General features: G+C 43.3%; 1 protein-coding gene and 1 long non-coding RNA gene across 2 annotated transcripts in view; one reads left to right on the top strand and one right to left on the bottom strand.

Moving 5' to 3' along the window:
• Nucleotides 1-18,772, bottom strand: part of LOC135012883 (uncharacterized) — a 307,860-nt gene that overhangs the window by 135,656 nt on the left and 153,432 nt on the right. The window contains exon 3 of the long non-coding RNA XR_010211728.1: nucleotides 203-282. This is a non-coding gene — a long non-coding RNA (uncharacterized LOC135012883). The remainder of the gene's footprint in view (nucleotides 1-202; nucleotides 283-18,772) is intronic.
• Nucleotides 1-18,772, top strand: part of GDF11 (growth differentiation factor 11) — a 611,389-nt gene that overhangs the window by 586,852 nt on the left and 5,765 nt on the right. The window contains exon 2 of the mRNA XM_063952588.1: nucleotides 17,995-18,368. Coding sequence (XP_063808658.1) covers nucleotides 17,995-18,368 — 374 coding nt within the window. The remainder of the gene's footprint in view (nucleotides 1-17,994; nucleotides 18,369-18,772) is intronic.

Raw genomic sequence — 18,772 nt, 5'->3', positions numbered from 1 at the left:
GATAAATCCATTAAACGCAGTAATAGATAAACGCATTAAAATATACTGCAATGTTGAATTTATTTTAGGGTCTCTGCATATTTATTAGTACTGTGAGTGCCACCCCACTGCTTTATATATATTACTACTGTTAAAGGGAGGGCGAGGGAAAGCAAGCTAAGCAGATTATTTAAACAAAGACTGTTGACCACACAAGTTTTACCTTGTTAATGCTGGCAACTGGCCTGGCTTGCTCTTGCTGGTTACGGCGGTAAGGCTCCTCACTGCAGCTGTTCATTCTTTCTATGCAACCACACACAGACAACCAAACAACATACAAGAGAGCGCAATGAAAATTAATAAGATACAAATGTAATTGTTAATATACAAAATAAAAGATGTTTCACAGTATTAAAAAGAGCTTGTAGCATAAAAAAAAACAACTCAAATTGAGTAACTGGTGCAGTCCCACTGTTGCTCCTAAGCATATGCTGGATTATATTAGTGTGGTTCCAGATGTTCAGTTTATGATGAAAATACAGCAAATAGATTGAGTGTTGTGTTGTGGCTGGTTGACCGGTAAAGTGCAAAAAGTGCTTTTTAATTAATGAAGTGATTAATTAAAAGGCACTTTTTGCACTTTACCGGCCGTGACCAGTCTCTGAGTGCCGCCGCTTGCTGGGCTTGCTGTTAATATATATATATATATATATATATATAATAAAGTCCAAAGGTGCGGCACTCCTAGCGGCTTGAATAAAGGACAACAGCAGGGCATGCGTGTAGACAACATTTCAATGCCTTTATTGCGGCATTGTCATTAGGTCTTTTTTGCCGCAATAAAGGCATTGGGGTATATTTACTAAGCTCCCGATTTTGACCGAGATGCCGTTTTTTCATCAAAGTGTCATCTCGGTCAATCTCGGTCATTTACTAAACACTAATCACGGCAGTGATGAGGGCATTCGTAATTTTTTGCTAGTTCAGGTAAAAAATTACGAATGAATACACCATCGGTCAAATTACGCCTGTTTAGATACGAATCTCGGTCATTTACTAAGCAAAAAAACACAAAACACTGGGGTTTATTTACTAAGATTCGTAATTTCCGTAAAAAGGTCAAAGTTCAATCACGAATGACATCGACAGTGTAAAACTGCAACTTTTTGAATGGATTACGACTAATTTACTAAGCTGTCGTATTCGTGTTTTTCTTTGCTTCCGATGTCGATGTCATTCGTGTTTTTTTACCTAATTTAACGGCAGTGATTAGCAAAACACTGCCGTTTTTTTTTACAATCAATCTCGGCCGGATTTGTGTGATCCGTGCTGGGGTTTTTTTTTTTTTTTAAAGTAAACAATGTAATTTTTAAAAAAAAAAATGCGTGGGGTCCCCCCTCCTAAGCATAACCAGCCTCGGGCTCTTTGAGCCGATCCTGGTTGCAGAAATATGTGGAAAAAAATGACAGGGGTTCCCCCATATTTAAGCAACCAGCATCGGGCTCTGCGCCTGGTCCTGGTCCCAAAAATACGGGGGACAAAAAGAGTAGGGGTCCCCCGTATTTTTAAAACCAGCACCGGGCTCCACTAGCTGGACAGATAATGCCACAGCCGGGGGTCACTTTTATATAGTGCCCTGCGGCCGTGGCATCAAAAATCCAACTAGTCACCCCTGGCCGGGGTACTCTGGGGGAGTGGGGACCCCCTCAATCAAGGGGTCCCCCCCCCCCAGCCACCCAAGGGCCAGGGGTGAAGCCCGAGGCTGTCCCCCCCCATCCAATGGGCTGCGGATGGGAGGGCTGATAGCCTTTGTTGTAAAATAAAATATATTGTTTTTAGTAGCAGTACTACAAGTCCCAGCAAGCCTCCCCCGCATGCTGGTACTTGGAGAACCACAAGTACCAGCATGCGGCGGAAAAACTGGCCCGCTGGTACCTGTAGTACTATTACTAAAAAAATACCCAAAAAAACACAAGACACACACACCGTGAAAGTATAATTTTATTAAATACATACACACATACATACATACTTACCTTAAGTTCCCACGCAGGTCGGTCCTCTTCTCCAGTAGAATCCAAGGGGTACCTGTTGAAAAAATTATACTCACGAGATCCAGTGGTCCAGGCTCCTCGGCAAATCCAGGGTTAATCCACGTACTTGAATAAAATAAAAAAAACGCTGTCACGACCACGAACTGAAAGGTGACCCATGTTTGCACATGGGTCACCTTGCCCCGAATGCCAGAAACCCACTTTGCCTTCTGGCTAAGTGGGTTTCTTCAGCCAATCAGGGAGTGCCACGTTGTAGCACTCTCCTGATCAGCTGTGTGCTCCTGTCCTCACTGACAGGCGGCACACGGCAGTGTTACAATGTAGCGCCTATGCGCTACATTGTAACCAATGATGGGAACTTTCTGCCCTGCGGTTGACCTAAAGTGACGTCACCGCTGAGCAGAAAGTTCCCATCATTGGTTACAATGTAGCGCATAGGCGCTACATTGTAACACTGCCGCGTGCTGCCTGTCAGTGAAGACAGGAGCACACAGCTGATCAGGAGAGTGCTACAACGTGGCACTCCCTGATTGGCTGAAGAAACCCACTTAGCCAGAAGGCAAAGTGGGTTTCTGGCATTCGGGGCAAGGTGACCCATGTGCAAACATGGGTCACCTTTCAGTTCGTGGTCGTGACAGCGTTTTTTTATTTTATTCAAGTACGTGGATTAACCCTGGATTTGCCGAGGAGCCTGGACCCCTGGATCTCGTGAGTATAATTTTTTCAACAGGTACCCCTTGGATTCTACTGGACAAGAGGACCGACCTGCGTGGGAACTTAAGGTAAGTATGTATGTATGTGTGTATGTATGTAATAAAATTATACTTTCACGGTGTGTGTGTCTTGTGTTTTTTTGGGTATTTTTTTAGTAATAGTACTACAGGTACCAGCGGGCCAGTTTTTCCGCCGCATGCTGGTACTTGTGGTTCTCCAAGTACCAGCATGCGGGGGAGGCTTGCTGGGACTTGTAGTACTGCTACTAAAAACAATATCTTTTATTTTTCAACAAAGGCTATCAGCCCTCCCATCCGCAGCCCATTGGATGGGGGGGGACAGCCTCGGGCTTCACCCCTGGCCCTTGGGTGGCTGGGGGGGGGGACCCCTTGATTGAAGGGGTCCTCACTCCCCCAGGGTACCCCGGCCAGGGGTGACTAGTTGGATTTTTGATGCCACGGCCGCAGGGCGCAGTATAAAAGTGACCCCCGGCTGTGGCATTATCTGTCCAGCTAGTGGAGCCCGGTGCTGGTTTTAAAAATACGGGGGACCCCTACTCTTTTTGTCCCCCGTATTTTTGGGACCAGGACCAGGCGCAGAGCCCGATGCTGGTTGCTTAAATATGGGGGAACCCCTGTCATTTTTTTCCCCATATTTCTGCAACCAGGATCGGCTCAAAGAGCCCGAGGCTGGTTATGCTTAGGAGGGGGGACCCCACGCAATTTTTTTTAACAACAAAAAACACTTTCCCACCCCTTCCCATTGATATACATGCACGGATCTCATGGATCCCTGCATGCATCTCAAATCACGAATAAAAAAAGCAGGTCTGTTTTTTTTTAGGACTTTTTTGCGAATTGTAATTTTTCACGGCAGTGTTTTGTGTTTTTTTGCTTAGTAAATGACCGAGATTCGTATCTAAACAGGCGTAATTTGACCGATGGTGTATTCATTCGTAATTTTTTACCTGAACTAGCAAAAAATTACGAATGCCCTCATCACTGCCGTGATTAGTGTTTAGTAAATGACCGAGATTGACCGAGATGACACTTTGATGAAAAAACGGCATCTCGGTCAAAATCGGGAGCTTAGTAAATATACCCCACTGCCGTGAAAAATTACAATTCGCAAAAAAGTCCTAAAAAAAAACAGACCTGCTTTTTTTATTCGTGATTTGAGATGCATGCAGGGATCCATGAGATCCGTGCATGTATATCAATGGGAAGGGGTGGGAAAGTGTTTTTTGTTGTTAAAAAAAATTGCGTGGGGTCCCCCCTCCTAAGCATAACCAGCCTCGGGCTCTTTGAGCCGATCCTGGTTGCAGAAATATGGGGAAAAAAATGACAGGGGTTCCCCCATATTTAAGCAACCAGCATCGGGCTCTGCGCCTGGTCCTGGTCCCAAAAATACGGGGGACAAAAAGAGTAGGGGTCCCCCGTATTTTTAAAACCAGCACCGGGCTCCACTAGCTGGACAGATAATGCCACAGCCGGGGGTCACTTTTATACTGCGCCCTGCGGCCGTGGCATCAAAAATCCAACTAGTCACCCCTGGCCGGGGTACCCTGGGGGAGTGAGGACCCCTTCAATCAAGGGGTCCCCCCCCCCCAGCCACCCAAGGGCCAGGGGTGAAGCCCGAGGCTGTCCCCCCCCATCCAATGGGCTGCGGATGGGAGGGCTGATAGCCTTTGTTGAAAAATAAAAGATATTGTTTTTAGTAGCAGTACTACAAGTCCCAGCAAGCCTCCCCCGCATGCTGGTACTTGGAGAACCACAAGTACCAGCATGCGGCGGAAAAACTGGCCCGCTGGTACCTGTAGTACTATTACTAAAAAAATACCCAAAAAAACACAAGACACACACACCGTGAAAGTATAATTTTATTACATACACACATACATACATACTTACCTTAAGTTCCCACGCAGGTCGGTCCTCTTGTCCAGTAGAATCCAAGGGGTACCTGTTGAATAAATTCTACTCACGAGATCCATGGGTCCAGGCTCCTCGGCAAATCCAGGGATAATCCACGTACTTGAATAAAACAAAAAAAACGGTTGCCCGACCACGAACTGAAAGGTGACCCATGTTTGCACATGGGTCACCTTCCCACGAATGCCAGAAACCCACTTTGCCTTCTGGCTAAGTGGGTTTCTTCAGCCAATCAGGGAGTGCCACGTTGTAGCACTCTCCTGATCAGCTGTGTGCTGCTGTCCTCACTGACAGGCAGCACGCGGCAGTGTTACAATGTAGCGCCTATGCGCTCCATTGTAACCAATGCTGGGAACTTTCTGCTCAGCGGTGACGTCACTTTAGGTCAACCGCAGGGCAGAAAGTTCCCATCATTGGTTACAATGTAGCGCATAGGCGCTACATTGTAACACTGCCGTGTGCTGCCTGTCAGTGAAGACAGGAGCACACAGCTGATCAGGAGAGTGCTACAACGTGGCACTCCCTGATTGGCTGAAGAAACCCACTTAGCCAGAAGGCAAAGTGGGTTTCTGGCATTCGGGGCAAGGTGACCCATGTGCAAACATGGGTCACCTTTCAGTTCGTGGTCGTGACAGCGTTTTTTTTATTTTATTCAAGTACGTGGATTAACCCTGGATTTGCCGAGGAGCCTGGACCACTGGATCTCGTGAGTATAATTTTTTCAACAGGTACCCCTTGGATTCTACTGGAGAAGAGGACCGACCTGCGTGGGAACTTAAGGTAAGTATGTATGTATGTGTGTATGTATTTAATAAAATTATACTTTCACGGTGTGTGTGTCTTGTGTTTTTTTGGGTATTTTTTTAGTAATAGTACTACAGGTACCAGCGGGCCAGTTTTTCCGCCGCATGCTGGTACTTGTGGTTCTCCAAGTACCAGCATGCGGGGGAGGCTTGCTGGGACTTGTAGTACTGCTACTAAAAACAATATCTTTTATTTTTCAACAAAGGCTATCAGCCCTCCCATCCGCAGCCCATTGGATGGGGGGGGACAGCCTCGGGCTTCACCCCTGGCCCTTGGGTGGCTGGGGGGGGGGGACCCCTTGATTGAAGGGGTCCTCACTCCCCCAGGGTACCCCGGCCAGGGGTGACTAGTTGGATTTTTGATGCCACGGCCGCAGGGCGCAGTATAAAAGTGACCCCCGGCTGTGGCATTATCTGTCCAGCTAGTGGAGCCCGGTGCTGGTTTTAAAAATACGGGGGACCCCTACTCTTTTTGTCCCCCGTATTTTTGGGACCAGGACCAGGCGCAGAGCCCGATGCTGGTTGCTTAAATATGGGGGAACCCCTGTCATTTTTTTCCACATATTTCTGCAACCAGGATCGGCTCAAAGAGCCCGAGGCTGGTTATGCTTAGGAGGGGGGACCCCACGCATTTTTTTTTAAAAAATTACATTGTTTACTTTAAAAAAAAAAAAAAAAACCCAGCACGGATCACACAAATCCGGCCGAGATTGATTGTAAAAAAAAACGGCAGTGTTTTGCTAATCACTGCCGTTAAATTAGGTAAAAAAACACGAATGACATCGACATCGGAAGCAAAGAAAAACACGAATACGACAGCTTAGTAAATTAGTCGTAATCCATTCAAAAAGTTGCAGTTTTACACTGTCGATGTCATTCGTGATTGAACTTTGACCTTTTTTCGGAAATTACGAATCTTAGTAAATAAACCCCATTGTCTACACGCATGCCCTGCTGTTGTCCTTTATTCAAGCCGCTAGGAATGCCGCACCTTTGGACTTTATGTGACTATTATTTGTGGAGGCATCCGGCGCAGTAACGCGATCTTAATGGGAGAGCCGGGTACTCTGGTCTGTGTATATATATATATATATATATATATATATATATATATATATATATTATTGAACCCATTATAATTATTTTTTTTATTAAGGTACATTGGTTCCCCCTTCTACAGCCCTACCCACACACCCAGAAATGCCTCCCCAATATAATTTTTTTTTAAAAAGGTGCCAATTCCAAAGGTATCTTTCGTCTTTCAAATTGTTTGAAAAATTGCTTAGTGTGTACACTCCATTTAATTTCATTTGTCAGGGATCTGGGAAGTTCAAGGGATATTTCTCATCTTCCACATTGTTCATCTTTCACATTGGTCATGTCTTCTAGTGTGTAGGGCCCTTTAGTCCAGGAAGATTTGAACAAAATATCAGTTTGGCAGGGAAATGAGAGATGAGGTTTAAATTGAATAAAATCAAGGGAAATAGGCCAAAAGAACAATCATTACATGGAACATAACTGTCATCAGGTGTGTAACTAGAACTTTGTTGTCCCCATAGCAACATTTTTAGTGGGCCCTCCAACTCAGGTCTGCAGCAGAGTTGGTATGATGCCAGGCAGAAACTTTCCAGCTATGGCGTCTACCCATAATTCACATTATGCCATACAGTAGTGCCCATAATCTACATTATGCCACAGATTTGTGCCCATTATTCACATTATGCCACACAGTAGTGCCCGTAATCCACATTAGGCCATACAGTAGTGACCATAATTAAGAAAAGAAAACTAATACATTTTTAAAAAAGATGCTTCCCCTGGGGGGGTTGGGGGCTAGCAGGGCGGACTTGCCCTGTGCTGGGTGTCCCCCCACATGTCATAGATTTTGATTGTAGATGTGTGTTTCTTTGCACATCTGCGATCAGGTCTGAATTAGGTCCTGGGTTGGTTTTTTTTTATTTTAAACCAGATGTTAAGTAGGTGTTTTCTTTTCACCATTGCAAACAAAGCTACTTTTTCTTGCCTTCATTTCCTTAATTATTAAGGCTGTCTATTCCTGTCCTCCGTAGGTTATTATTATTATTTTTAAATACACTTTGTTGAGTAGGTCACAACAAATAACAGGGACCAAGAAAAACAAAATCTCAGTAACAAAGATAATGAACAAAGTAGATATGAAGTCCATACAAACACAAGTTAACTCTTGATCCAGTTTTAAGGATAACACTGTTAGTACTTCATTTAGTAACATCTATGTAGTTGTAAGTGTAACCCCTCTCTCACCACCTAGGAGTAATTCATACATACGTGCCTCCACCCAAGCTATATTATATTTGGCTTGATTGGGTAGGCATGATAGGTAGGCAATCTGTGTCCTACAGGTAGGCGTGTGAGATTACAATTGTACTATTTTAAAAATACCATCATTACATTTGCACCTGAAATTGTTGCAGTATAGGAATACCTGTCTTCTTTCTCTGCTTTTACAAAGAAGATTACACTGGAAAGTTATTCAACAGGCAAGTACATACTGTAGGTTTTAATGTAAGCACATAGGTATAATAACATTGCCAACATTAACATTTACCTAATAGTTGCACCGTATGTAGTTGTAGAACACACAGATATGCCCTATTAAAAACAAATATCCAATGCATGCAATACATAAGTGTGGGGAAAACAAAACAAAACAAAAATCATAAATATAAACCCGGGTTCAAATTTGTCTCACTGTGTACTGCAGTAACATTGTTGCACTTACGTTGGGGCCCTTTAAGAAAGATCCTAAGTTTAGTTAGCTGTGACAAAGCGTTAAGTATTCCATTAGTTCCACAGTGAAGGATTAGTCAGCACTATATATCGTTGTTTCTCCTTGTAAGCCAAAACTGAGTTTGAAGTTATATTTCTGTTTAACAAACTGTTTAGTTGAATGTAGAAATGTTACTGATTCAAGCAGAAAATTACAATTCAACTACTCGATAGAGATGAGGTTAATCCCCTTCAGGAAAGAGTTCAGACCCTTTATATTTAATTCACTCTTCCGTAAATCTCAACTGTAACCACCAAATAAATATTTCCTTTCCAGTTCTTAAATTAGATTTCTATGGTCCTGCCACTCTTCTCCTAACTTTTGACAGAAAAGTTGTTCAGTTCTGTCAGCTGTTCTTCACTCTGTAACTGTTATGGAGTTAGAGCAATAGGTAGCAACATTACAGATGGTGCTGCTTGTATGTGAGCTGAGTAATGTACCTATCTGTACAATGTTTATGAACCTCCGTAGATGAGATCAGTTATATTTTATGCAGCTATACTGTACTTTATCTTCTTGGATTAACTGTAATTTTGCTGCTATAATAGCTATAAAGTATTAGTCTAAGATAGTTACTCCTTTGAAGTTACAAGTGCATGCAATATTAGCTGCAGGGCAGGGGCTGTCACTTTGCCTTGGTGTAGCTGGTGTGAGTATAGGATTACACTTACAAATGCCTTGCTGCTGCTCAGTCTCTGCTTCCTGCAGACACTCCCCCAACTTCTTCCTAAGGGTCACACAGAATGGAGCCGCTGCTGCTGCCGCTGCAGCCGGCTTCTTTGTTGTGGCTGTCAGTCTGTGCTTGTAATAGGTAGTGCTGCCTTAACTTGGGGCACAGGAAGTAGAGATGAGTGGGTTCGGTTTTTTGAGGACCGAACCCTACCAAACATCACGTCCCGATCTCGGATCCAAGTCCGGCTCGGGACTTCCCGCCAGACTCGGAAACCAGACAAGGCAAAACGTCATGATCCCGCTGTCGGATTCTCGCGGGTTTTGGATTCCATGTAAGGAGCCGCACGTTGCCACTATTTTCACTCCAGTCCTGGAGAGTGTAGTGAGAGGACATGTTTCTCTCCTCAGTGTCTATCTGTGAGGGAAAATGGTGTGGCGACCTGCTCTGTCTTATGTGTGTCATTCCAGTGCTGTCTTGTGCTGCATCAGTCCAGTGCTGCTGTATAAGTCCAGTCCAGTGGTGCTGTGTTGTGCTGCATCAGTACAGTGATGGTGTCTTGTGCTGTAGCAGTCCAGTCACAGTGGTGGTGTCCTCTGCTGCCATATGTCCAGTGCTGCTGTATAAGTCCAGTCCAGTGGTGCTGTGTTGTGCTGCATCAGTCCAGTGGTGGTGTCCCTGTGCTGCTGTATAAGTCCAGTGATACTGCCATATATGTGCAGTGGTACTGCCGTATAAGTCCAGTGATACTGCTATTTAAATCCAGTCCAGTGGTACTGCCGTATATATGTCCAGTGATACTGCTGTATATGTCCAGTGGTACTGCCGTATAAGTCCAGTGATACTGCTGTATAAATCCAGTGATACTGCTGTATAAGTCCAGTGATATTGCCGTATATTTCCAGTGGTACTGCCGTATATGTCTATTGGTACTGCCGTATATGTCCAGTGATACTGCCGTATAAGTCCAGTGATACTGCCGTATATGTCCAGTGGTACTGCCGTATAAGTCCAGTGATACTGACATATAAATCCAGTCCAGTGGTACTGCCGTATATGTCCAGTGATACTGCCGTATATGTAAAGAGGTACTGCCGTATAAGTCCAGTGATACTGCTGTATAAATCCAGTGATACTGCTGTATAAATCCAGTGATACTGCCGTATAAGTCCAGTGATACTGCCGTATAAGTCCAGTGGTACTGTCGTATAAGTCCAGTGGTACTGCCGTATAAGTCCAGTGATACTGCCGTATAAGTCCAGTGATACTGCCGTATATGTCCAGTGGTACTGCCGTATAAGTCCAGTGATACTGCCGTATAAATACAGTCCAGTAGTACTGCCATATAAATCCAGTGGTACTGCCATATAAATCCAGGTGTACTGCCATATAAATCCAGTGGTACTGCTGTATAAGTCCAGTAATACTGCTGTATATGTCCAGGAATACTGCTGTATATGTCCAGTGGTACTGCCATATAAGTCCAGTGGTACTGCCGTATAATTTCAGTGGTACTGCCATATAAGTCCAGTCCAGTGGTACTGCCGTATAAAGTCCAGTGATACTGCCATATAAATCCAGTACAGTGGTACTGCCGTATAAGTCCAGTGATACTGCCGTATAAGTCCAGTCCGGTGGTACTGCCGTATAAATCCAGTCCAGTGGTACTGCCGTATAAATCCAGTGGCACTGCAGTATAAATCCAGTGGCACTGCCGTATAAATCCAGTGATACTGCCATATAAGTCCAGTGATACTGCCGTATATGTCCAGTGGTACTGCCGTATAAGTCCAGTCCAGTGGTACTGCCACATAAATCCAGTGGTACTGCCGTATAAATCCAGTGAAACAGCCATATAAGTCCAGAGATACTGCCGTATATGTCCATTGGTACTGACGTAGAAATCCAGTTATACTGCCTTATAAGTACAGTGGTACGGCTGTATAAGTCCAGTCCAGTGGTACTGCCATATAAGTTCAGTGGTGCTGTCCTGTGCTGTATATTATTTACTCCAAATAAAAGGGTTATTAATATTTAATCCAAATAATTTTCACAGGGTTTGCCCTGTGTGGTGTAGAGGTACGCTCTCCTGTGCTGCATTTTGTTATATAACTCCATAAAAATAATGGAGAACAAAAATTTGGAGGATAAAATAGGAAAAGATCAAGAACCTTTTCCTCCTACTGCTGCTGCTGCCGCTGCTGTTGTTGCTGCTGGGAGTCGATCGTCATCCCAGAGGGGAAGTCGGAAGACCACTTGTACTACTTCAACTAAGCAAATGACTGTCCAACAGTCCTTTGCGAAGAAGATGAAATATGACAGCAGTCATCCTGTTGCAAAGCGGATAACTGAGGCCTTGACAGCTATGTTGGTGTTAGACGTGCGTCTGGTATCCGCCATTAGTACAGTGGGACTCCAGTGCCACTCCTAGATGGCCAGGTGTTTGTGCCGCACACTTGTGTCGCTTAGCTTAGTCATACAGCTACCTCATTGCACCTCTTTTACTTCTTTGTATGATGTGCTGTTTGGGGCCTAGTTTTTTTTAAGTACCATCCTGTCTGCCACTGCAGTGCCACTCTTAGATGGGCCAGGTGTTTGTGCCGCACACTCGTGTTGCTTAGCTTAGTAATACAGCGACCTCGGTGCAACTTTTAGGCCTAAAAACAATATTGTGAGGTGTGAGGTGTTCAGAATAGACTGGAAATGAGTGGAAATTAATGTTATTGAGGTTAATAATACCGTAGGATCAAAATTACCCCAAAATTTTTCAAAAATCATCCAGATCCAAAACCAAAACCCGAAAGGGTGGTTTTGGCAAAACCTATCCAGATCCAAACACGAGCAGAGATCCAGATCCAAAACCAAAACATGAAAAGTGGCAGCCGCACATCGCTAACAGGAAGGAACCCTCTTTGCCTCCCTGTCACAGACGCGCCCTTCCATAGCTGCTGGGTGAGTTGAACCGTGCTGATGCTGGGTTCTGTAAACAGTGCTGAGTCTCAATGCTGCTGTTGCCAACTTTACAGCTAGGAAGCTCTGCTCTGGCTACACACTAAGCCACCTCCGGCCGCAATGTATACCGCTCAGCTCTAATGTGGGCGACGGCCGGAGTAGCAAAGAGGTGTGTGCTCTGACCATGGGCTATGCAGTCTCTCTGTCAGCTACACTGACAGCACCTATCAACCCCTCTCTAGTAGTCACATGACCCACTCTGAGGAGATGCCCCGCCCACTGACAATCACCCCACTAGGTGATTGATAGTTGGGAGCACAAGGACATTAACCCTTTATATGGACTGTGAAACCATAACATACAGATGGGTCCACGGTTATCTTGACTAGTTTTCTGCGCCTAGGCATAACATGATTTATTAGCATAAACCATTCATCTATTGTTCTCATCTGCAATACAATACAGAGAACAATACAGCAGGGGATTAAGTCATTACAGCACGGGATTAAGTCCGACTGGCCAGTCTCAGTTAATCCTATTAAAGGTCAAGATAGACGTGGACCCATCTGTAAGCCTTAATTGTATTTACCACTACATACGATTACATATATGTGAACTAAATTATTTACTACAAAACATACATATAGAAACATCCATTAACTTTAATATGAATGAAATATATATGTTTATACTCCATTTTTATTACCATATTTTAACTACCTCAGTATACAGTAAGTGTTGTTTAAAGCCTTAATCAGAGTTACATAAGTGTCTTCCTGATAGTCAGGTACAGTAATGGCGACTTGATTAGTGTCAGGTTACTATATAGACATTCCTGCATAGTAACCATTGTGTTTGTCAGCTATATACCCAGTTAAGAGAAGCTGGAACTTCAGTATGTACAATACTGCACATATAAAATGTTACTTTTATAGCAAGGCCATCTAAACAGTATTGTAGGCCATGGCCACAGCAGTGCACTGGGGCCCCGACCCACCCATTCACAGGAATAAGTAAAAAACAACAACATAACCTACTCCTCCTATGGTCCCTTGCCATTTCTCCACATGCTTCCATTCAGTGAAAAGCTGTCAGCACTTTTATTGGTGGATAGCTTCAACCATTCACCAATCAGCATCAGAGTGGCTGGGCAGCATTCTCTACCTGTCTCCCAAGAAGCTCCAGAGGCAGATACCCCCCAGCCTAGCCCACCCCTAGAATTGTGGGTCCCTGGGCAGCTGCCCAGTGTGTCCATATGTTACGAGGGCCCTTCTTTAAAGCACTGGGTACATGGGGGACATGATAGAAACTTTCAAATATATCAAGGGTTTTAACAAAGTCCAGGAGGGAAACATTCTCCAAATGAAGAGAAGCAATAGGACACGAGGACATGCACTGAGGCTGGAGGGGGGGAGGTTCAGGGGAATTTTGCGGAAAAATTATTTCACAGAAAGGGTAGTGGACAAGTGAAATAGCCTCCCATCAGAGGTGGTAGAGGCTAAGACAGTAGAGCAATTTAAACATGCATGGGATAGACATAAGGATATCCTTACAAAGAAATAAGGATCAAATAAGGTTAGAGATAAAAAATAATGTAAAAAAAAAAAAGGGGCAGACTAGATGGGCCAAGTGGTTCTTATCTGCCGACAAATTCTATGTTTCTATGTTTCTATTTAAATACTTGGATCTAATAACATCACGTTGTTCATGTTGAGTCTGAAAAACATGATTTATTAGATTATATTTGTTTAACAATAGGCATGCGGGCTCCTGGGCATCCTTGGACACCCTCTCTGGCCAGGTCCCTCCCCAGGCCAGTCATGATACATATTGCCATTTTACTGGTACAGTGACATTTGAATAGATTACAAAGATGATTTGGCCAGAAGGCACCCTCCTTTTGGGGAATAATTGTTATATAGTTTTAATTAAATATATTTTCTTTTGTGACTGTTATGCACTGGCTTTAAAAATCAGATGTTAAAGTTTTTTTTCCCATAAAAAAAAACGCAAATACTTTCAACTATAACTTGATTTAATATGTGTGAGGAAGTAGTAATAATAACAACATATTTTGGCACATTAATCAAGCATTACATTTATATTACATTTGTACTCATTTATTTTGAAAAATAGCAATCATTTAATAATTCAATGTTAAGTTCAAATGTTAAATCATAGGCATGGCCATCTGTTTCACATATAAGAAATCCTAGCCCTCCAATGTGACATACTGTATATTGGGTATGCATCACGAAAAATAACACTTCACTGATGTTCCAGTCATTGCTGGATTAGGGCCTGTTTGATGTGCCTATTCTGTACATATTTTTCCCTAAAAACTATAAATCCATTTGATGAACCCTAACACAGTGTTTTCAGTTTCTAAACAAGACATATCTTTTTTTTAATAAAGTGGGTCTGGATTTGCTTTAGCCTATCATGTTATGTGATTAGCCTTAGCATTTGGTATGCTTTTCTACAATGAGCCTGAGGCTCAATTATTAACACTCCAGCCTAGGCATACATATACAGTATATACGAGGGTGATTCAACCAGTAAGATAACAAGACCACTCACGTGTGTAATTTCTCCATTACATTCTAATTTCCCACCAGGCCGGAGCAGAAAGACCACTGCTTCCCCTAGACTATGTCTCATATCAGTCATACTGTCCCAACATCAGTTGTAAGATGGTGGGGCTGGCGGAAACATGGTCAAACATTGAGGTGCATAGTGGAGAGTGGAGAGCAAGAGCCTCTGTAGCAGAAGGCCCAGCTTAGACAGCCAGACAGCAATTGCTGCTGGGAAACGTGAAACCAATAAGCTTAGTAACTAACATTTCAGATTTTTTTTTATTTTACAATCAATTTCTGGACTACATTCACAATGCAAATAACCATCGCCTCTATTGTCTTGTTGTGAAAGATTGCACTCATGCTGCTGGACCTCACACATCCAAATATCAAAAGGTTTTGGATACTGGTCATTTACTACTGTAGCACAATAATTGACACTGAAGTAGGGGGAGGAAAATAAACAAAATTCATCTTCCTTTCTTGTTTCTTCTCCTCTCAAATGGTAGTCACCACAATCCCGCTAGTGCAGGAATGAGCACAGGAGACTTGTGTGACCCAACACAGCTTCTCCAAACAATAACTGCTAACCAGACAGTAACCAAACTCTAGGGAGGTGAAGAGTGGAGGTTGGAACTACCACCTGAGACAAAGTAATCATCTTGCCTCATGAGGGAAACAACATTGACTACAAACAACAGACAGAGAGGAGGAGGGTGCAAATCCCCACCCCCAAATTCCCTTCCGCACACTGAAAATTACCTGTAACCATCCCTGAACCTATCTGGTAATAAAATTCAGAGAATTAGTCACAAATGTTTGCAAACACATGTTTAGCTGCTGGCCACGTCACGGCTTCTCCGATACAGCAGTCCTAACCTACATAATAGCAGTGCCCACATAGAGCCATGTCATTTGTCACATTAGGCCTCATGATAAAGGCTATTACTAAAACACTTCCAGACAGAGAGCTAACTTACCCAGGAGCCACCCCCAGGATCTCCCATTGGCACTACAAGGAACAACATGCCTTCCAAATGCTGCTCCCATTCAATGCCTCTTGCACACAAGCAGACAAACAATTTGGCAGTTGCTCAATCATACCTGGAGATAATTATATATCAGGTGCTGGAAGGGGGAGGGGTCACAGACAAACAACAGACAGAGAGGAGGAGGGTGCAAATCCCCACCCCCAAATTCCCTTCCGCACACTGAAAATTACCTGTAACCATCCCTGAACCTATCTGGTAATAAAATTCAGAGAATTAGTCACAAATGTTTGCAAACACATGTTTAGCTGCTGGCCACGTCACGGCTTCTCCGATACAGCAGTCCTAACCTACATAATAGCAGTGCCCACATAGAGCCATGTCATTTGTCACATTAGGCCTCATGATAAAGGCTATTACTAAAACACTTCCAGACAGAGAGCTAACAGACCCAGGAGCCACCCCCAGGATCTCCCATTGGCACTACAAGGAACAGCATGCCTTCCAAATGCTGCTCCCATTCAATGCCTCTTGCACACAAGCAGACAAACAATTTGGCAGTTGCTCAATCATACCTGGAGATAATTATATATCAGGTGCTGGAAGGGGGAGGGGTCACAGACAAACAACAGACAGAGAGGAGGAGGGTGCAAATCCCCACCCCCAAATTCCCTTCCGCACACTGAAAATTACCTGTAACCATCCCTGAACCTATCTGGTAATAAAATTCAGAGAATTAGTCACAAATGTTTGCAAACACATGTTTAGCTGCTGGCCACGTCACGGCTTCTCCGATACAGCAGTCCTAACCTACATAATAGCAGTGCCCACATAGAGCCATGTCATTTGTCACATTAGGCCTCATGATAAAGGCTATTACTAAAACACTTCCAGACAGAGAGCTAACTTACCCAGGAGCCACCCCCAGGATCTCCCATTGGCACTACAAGGAACAGCATGCCTTCCAAATGCTGCTCCCATTCAATGCCTCTTGCACACAAGCAGACAAACAATTTGGCAGTTGCTCAATCATACCTGGAGATAATTATATATCAGGTGCTGGAAGGGGGAGGGGTCACAGACAAACAACAGACAGAGAGGAGGAGGGTGCAAATCCCCACCCCCAAATTCCCTTCCGCACACTGAAAATTACCTGTAACCATCCCTGAACCTATCTGGTAATAAAATTCAGAGAATTAGTCACAAATGTTTGCAAACACATGTTTAGCTGCTGGCCACGTCACGGCTTCTCCGATACAGCAGTCCTAACCTACATAATAGCAGTGCCCACATAGAGCCATGTCATTTGTCACATTAGGCCTCATGATAAAGGCTATTACTAAAACACTTCCAGACAGAGAGCTAACTTACCCAGGAGCCACCCCCAGGATCTCCCATTGGCACTACAAGGAACAGCATGCCTTCCAAATGCTGCTCCCATTCAATGCCTCTTGCACACAAGCAGACAAACAATTTGGCAGTTGCTCAATCATACCTGGAGATAATTATATATCAGGTGCTGGAAGGGGGAGGGGTCACAGACAAACAACAGACAGAGAGGAGGAGGAGGGTGCAAATCCCCACCCCCAAATTCCCTTCCGCACACTGAAAATTACCTGTAACCATCCCTGAACCTATCTGGTAATAAAATTCAGAGAATTAGTCACAAATGTTTGCAAACACATGTTTAGCTGCTGGCCACGTCACGGCTTCTCCGATACAGCAGTCCTAACCTACATAATAGCAGTGCCCACATAGAGCCATGTCATTTGTCACATTAGGCCTCATGATAAAGGCTATTACTAAAACACTTCCAGACAGAGAGCTAACTTACCCAGGAGCCACCCCCAGGATCTCCCATTGGCACTACAAGGAACAGCATGCCTTCCAAATGCTGCTCCCATTCAATGCCTCTTGCACACAAGCAGACAAACAATTTGGCAGTTGCTCAATCATACCTGGAGATAATTATATATCAGGTGCTGGAAGCCATCTTCTTTTAATATTGTATTCATTTTATTCACAGCTTCCTTTTTTTTTTTAAACATCATTTTGGCCGATTATCACATTTGAAATTGGACGTGATTTACAGAATACTGTTTACTATATACATATTCACAGGGAAAATATTGTGCTAAAGAGCAAAGGTTTAGGAACCCCTATGAAAAATCTGCATTATCCCATGAAAATATCAAAAAGTTGTGTTTTATTATACCTAACGTATGTTGGTGACGTCTCCTTTATAAAATGACATTTTTAGAAGCATACATTTAATCAATTTGTTGTGAATTTCAATAATCTACTATTGGTAAAATGTTCTTAAATCTACAATGAAAAGAATTACAAGTTACATAATTAGGTTGCATACTGTGAAGGGTTATTGTGGCAGAAAAATATAATACATTGACTTGGTTTACATGGGGATAATGTAGTGCAAAACAATGTTTATTATAGCTATATTTAACACAATAACTTCTGAAGTTGTAACACTGGTAACTCTTTCTCTTTCATCTACAGCAGACGCAGTAGTGAGACTGGATGGGAATCCTCAGTGCTGCTATTTTAACTTCAGCCCAAAAATAATGTTCACCAAAGTAGTAAAAGCCCAGCTATGGGTGTACCTGCGGCCTGTGCAACACACCTCCACTGTCTACCTACAGATTCTGCGCCTCAAGCCTGTAACAGAGGAGGGTAGCAAACACATCCGTATTCGGTCTCTGAAGATTGACCTGCACTCACGTACAGGCCACTGGCAAAGCATTGATTTCAAGCATGTGCTACAGAACTGGTTCAAGCAGCCACACAACAACTGGGGCATTGAGATCAATGCCTTTGACCCCAATGGTAATGATCTTGCTGTCACCACGCTTGGACCCGGAGCAGAAGGGCTGGTGGGTAATTTCACATTTTAAATAATTCCATAGTAATAGTTTAATGACTTCTGTAAAATCATCCAAAATATAAATTACATTACTGTAAAAACAATTTGCCAGCTGATCTAATAATAATAATAATAATAATAATAATAATAATAGTAGTAATAATAATAATAATAATAATAATAATTTAAAAAAAAAAGAAAAAAAAAGTAGATATGTAAAATGTGGTACTGAGCCAACTGCAGTTTCACTCTATCGGCTGTGTGTACTTACACATGCATGGCTTAAACTAGCACAGTATTCAGAGAACATAAAGATGAAATTATCCTGCTTGCTAGGGAGAGATCACAGTTGTGATGAAGCAGTTGCTGGAGTCATATTTTAGAAAAGTGACGCCAACAGCTGCCAAGTTAGAC

This window comes from Pseudophryne corroboree, chromosome 2 (assembly GCF_028390025.1).
Source record: "Pseudophryne corroboree isolate aPseCor3 chromosome 2, aPseCor3.hap2, whole genome shotgun sequence".
In the NCBI taxonomy this organism is placed as follows: Eukaryota; Metazoa; Chordata; class Amphibia; order Anura; family Myobatrachidae; genus Pseudophryne; species Pseudophryne corroboree.
Note: the sequence above shows the minus strand (reverse complement) of the source record. Positions and strands in the feature narration are given on the sequence as shown.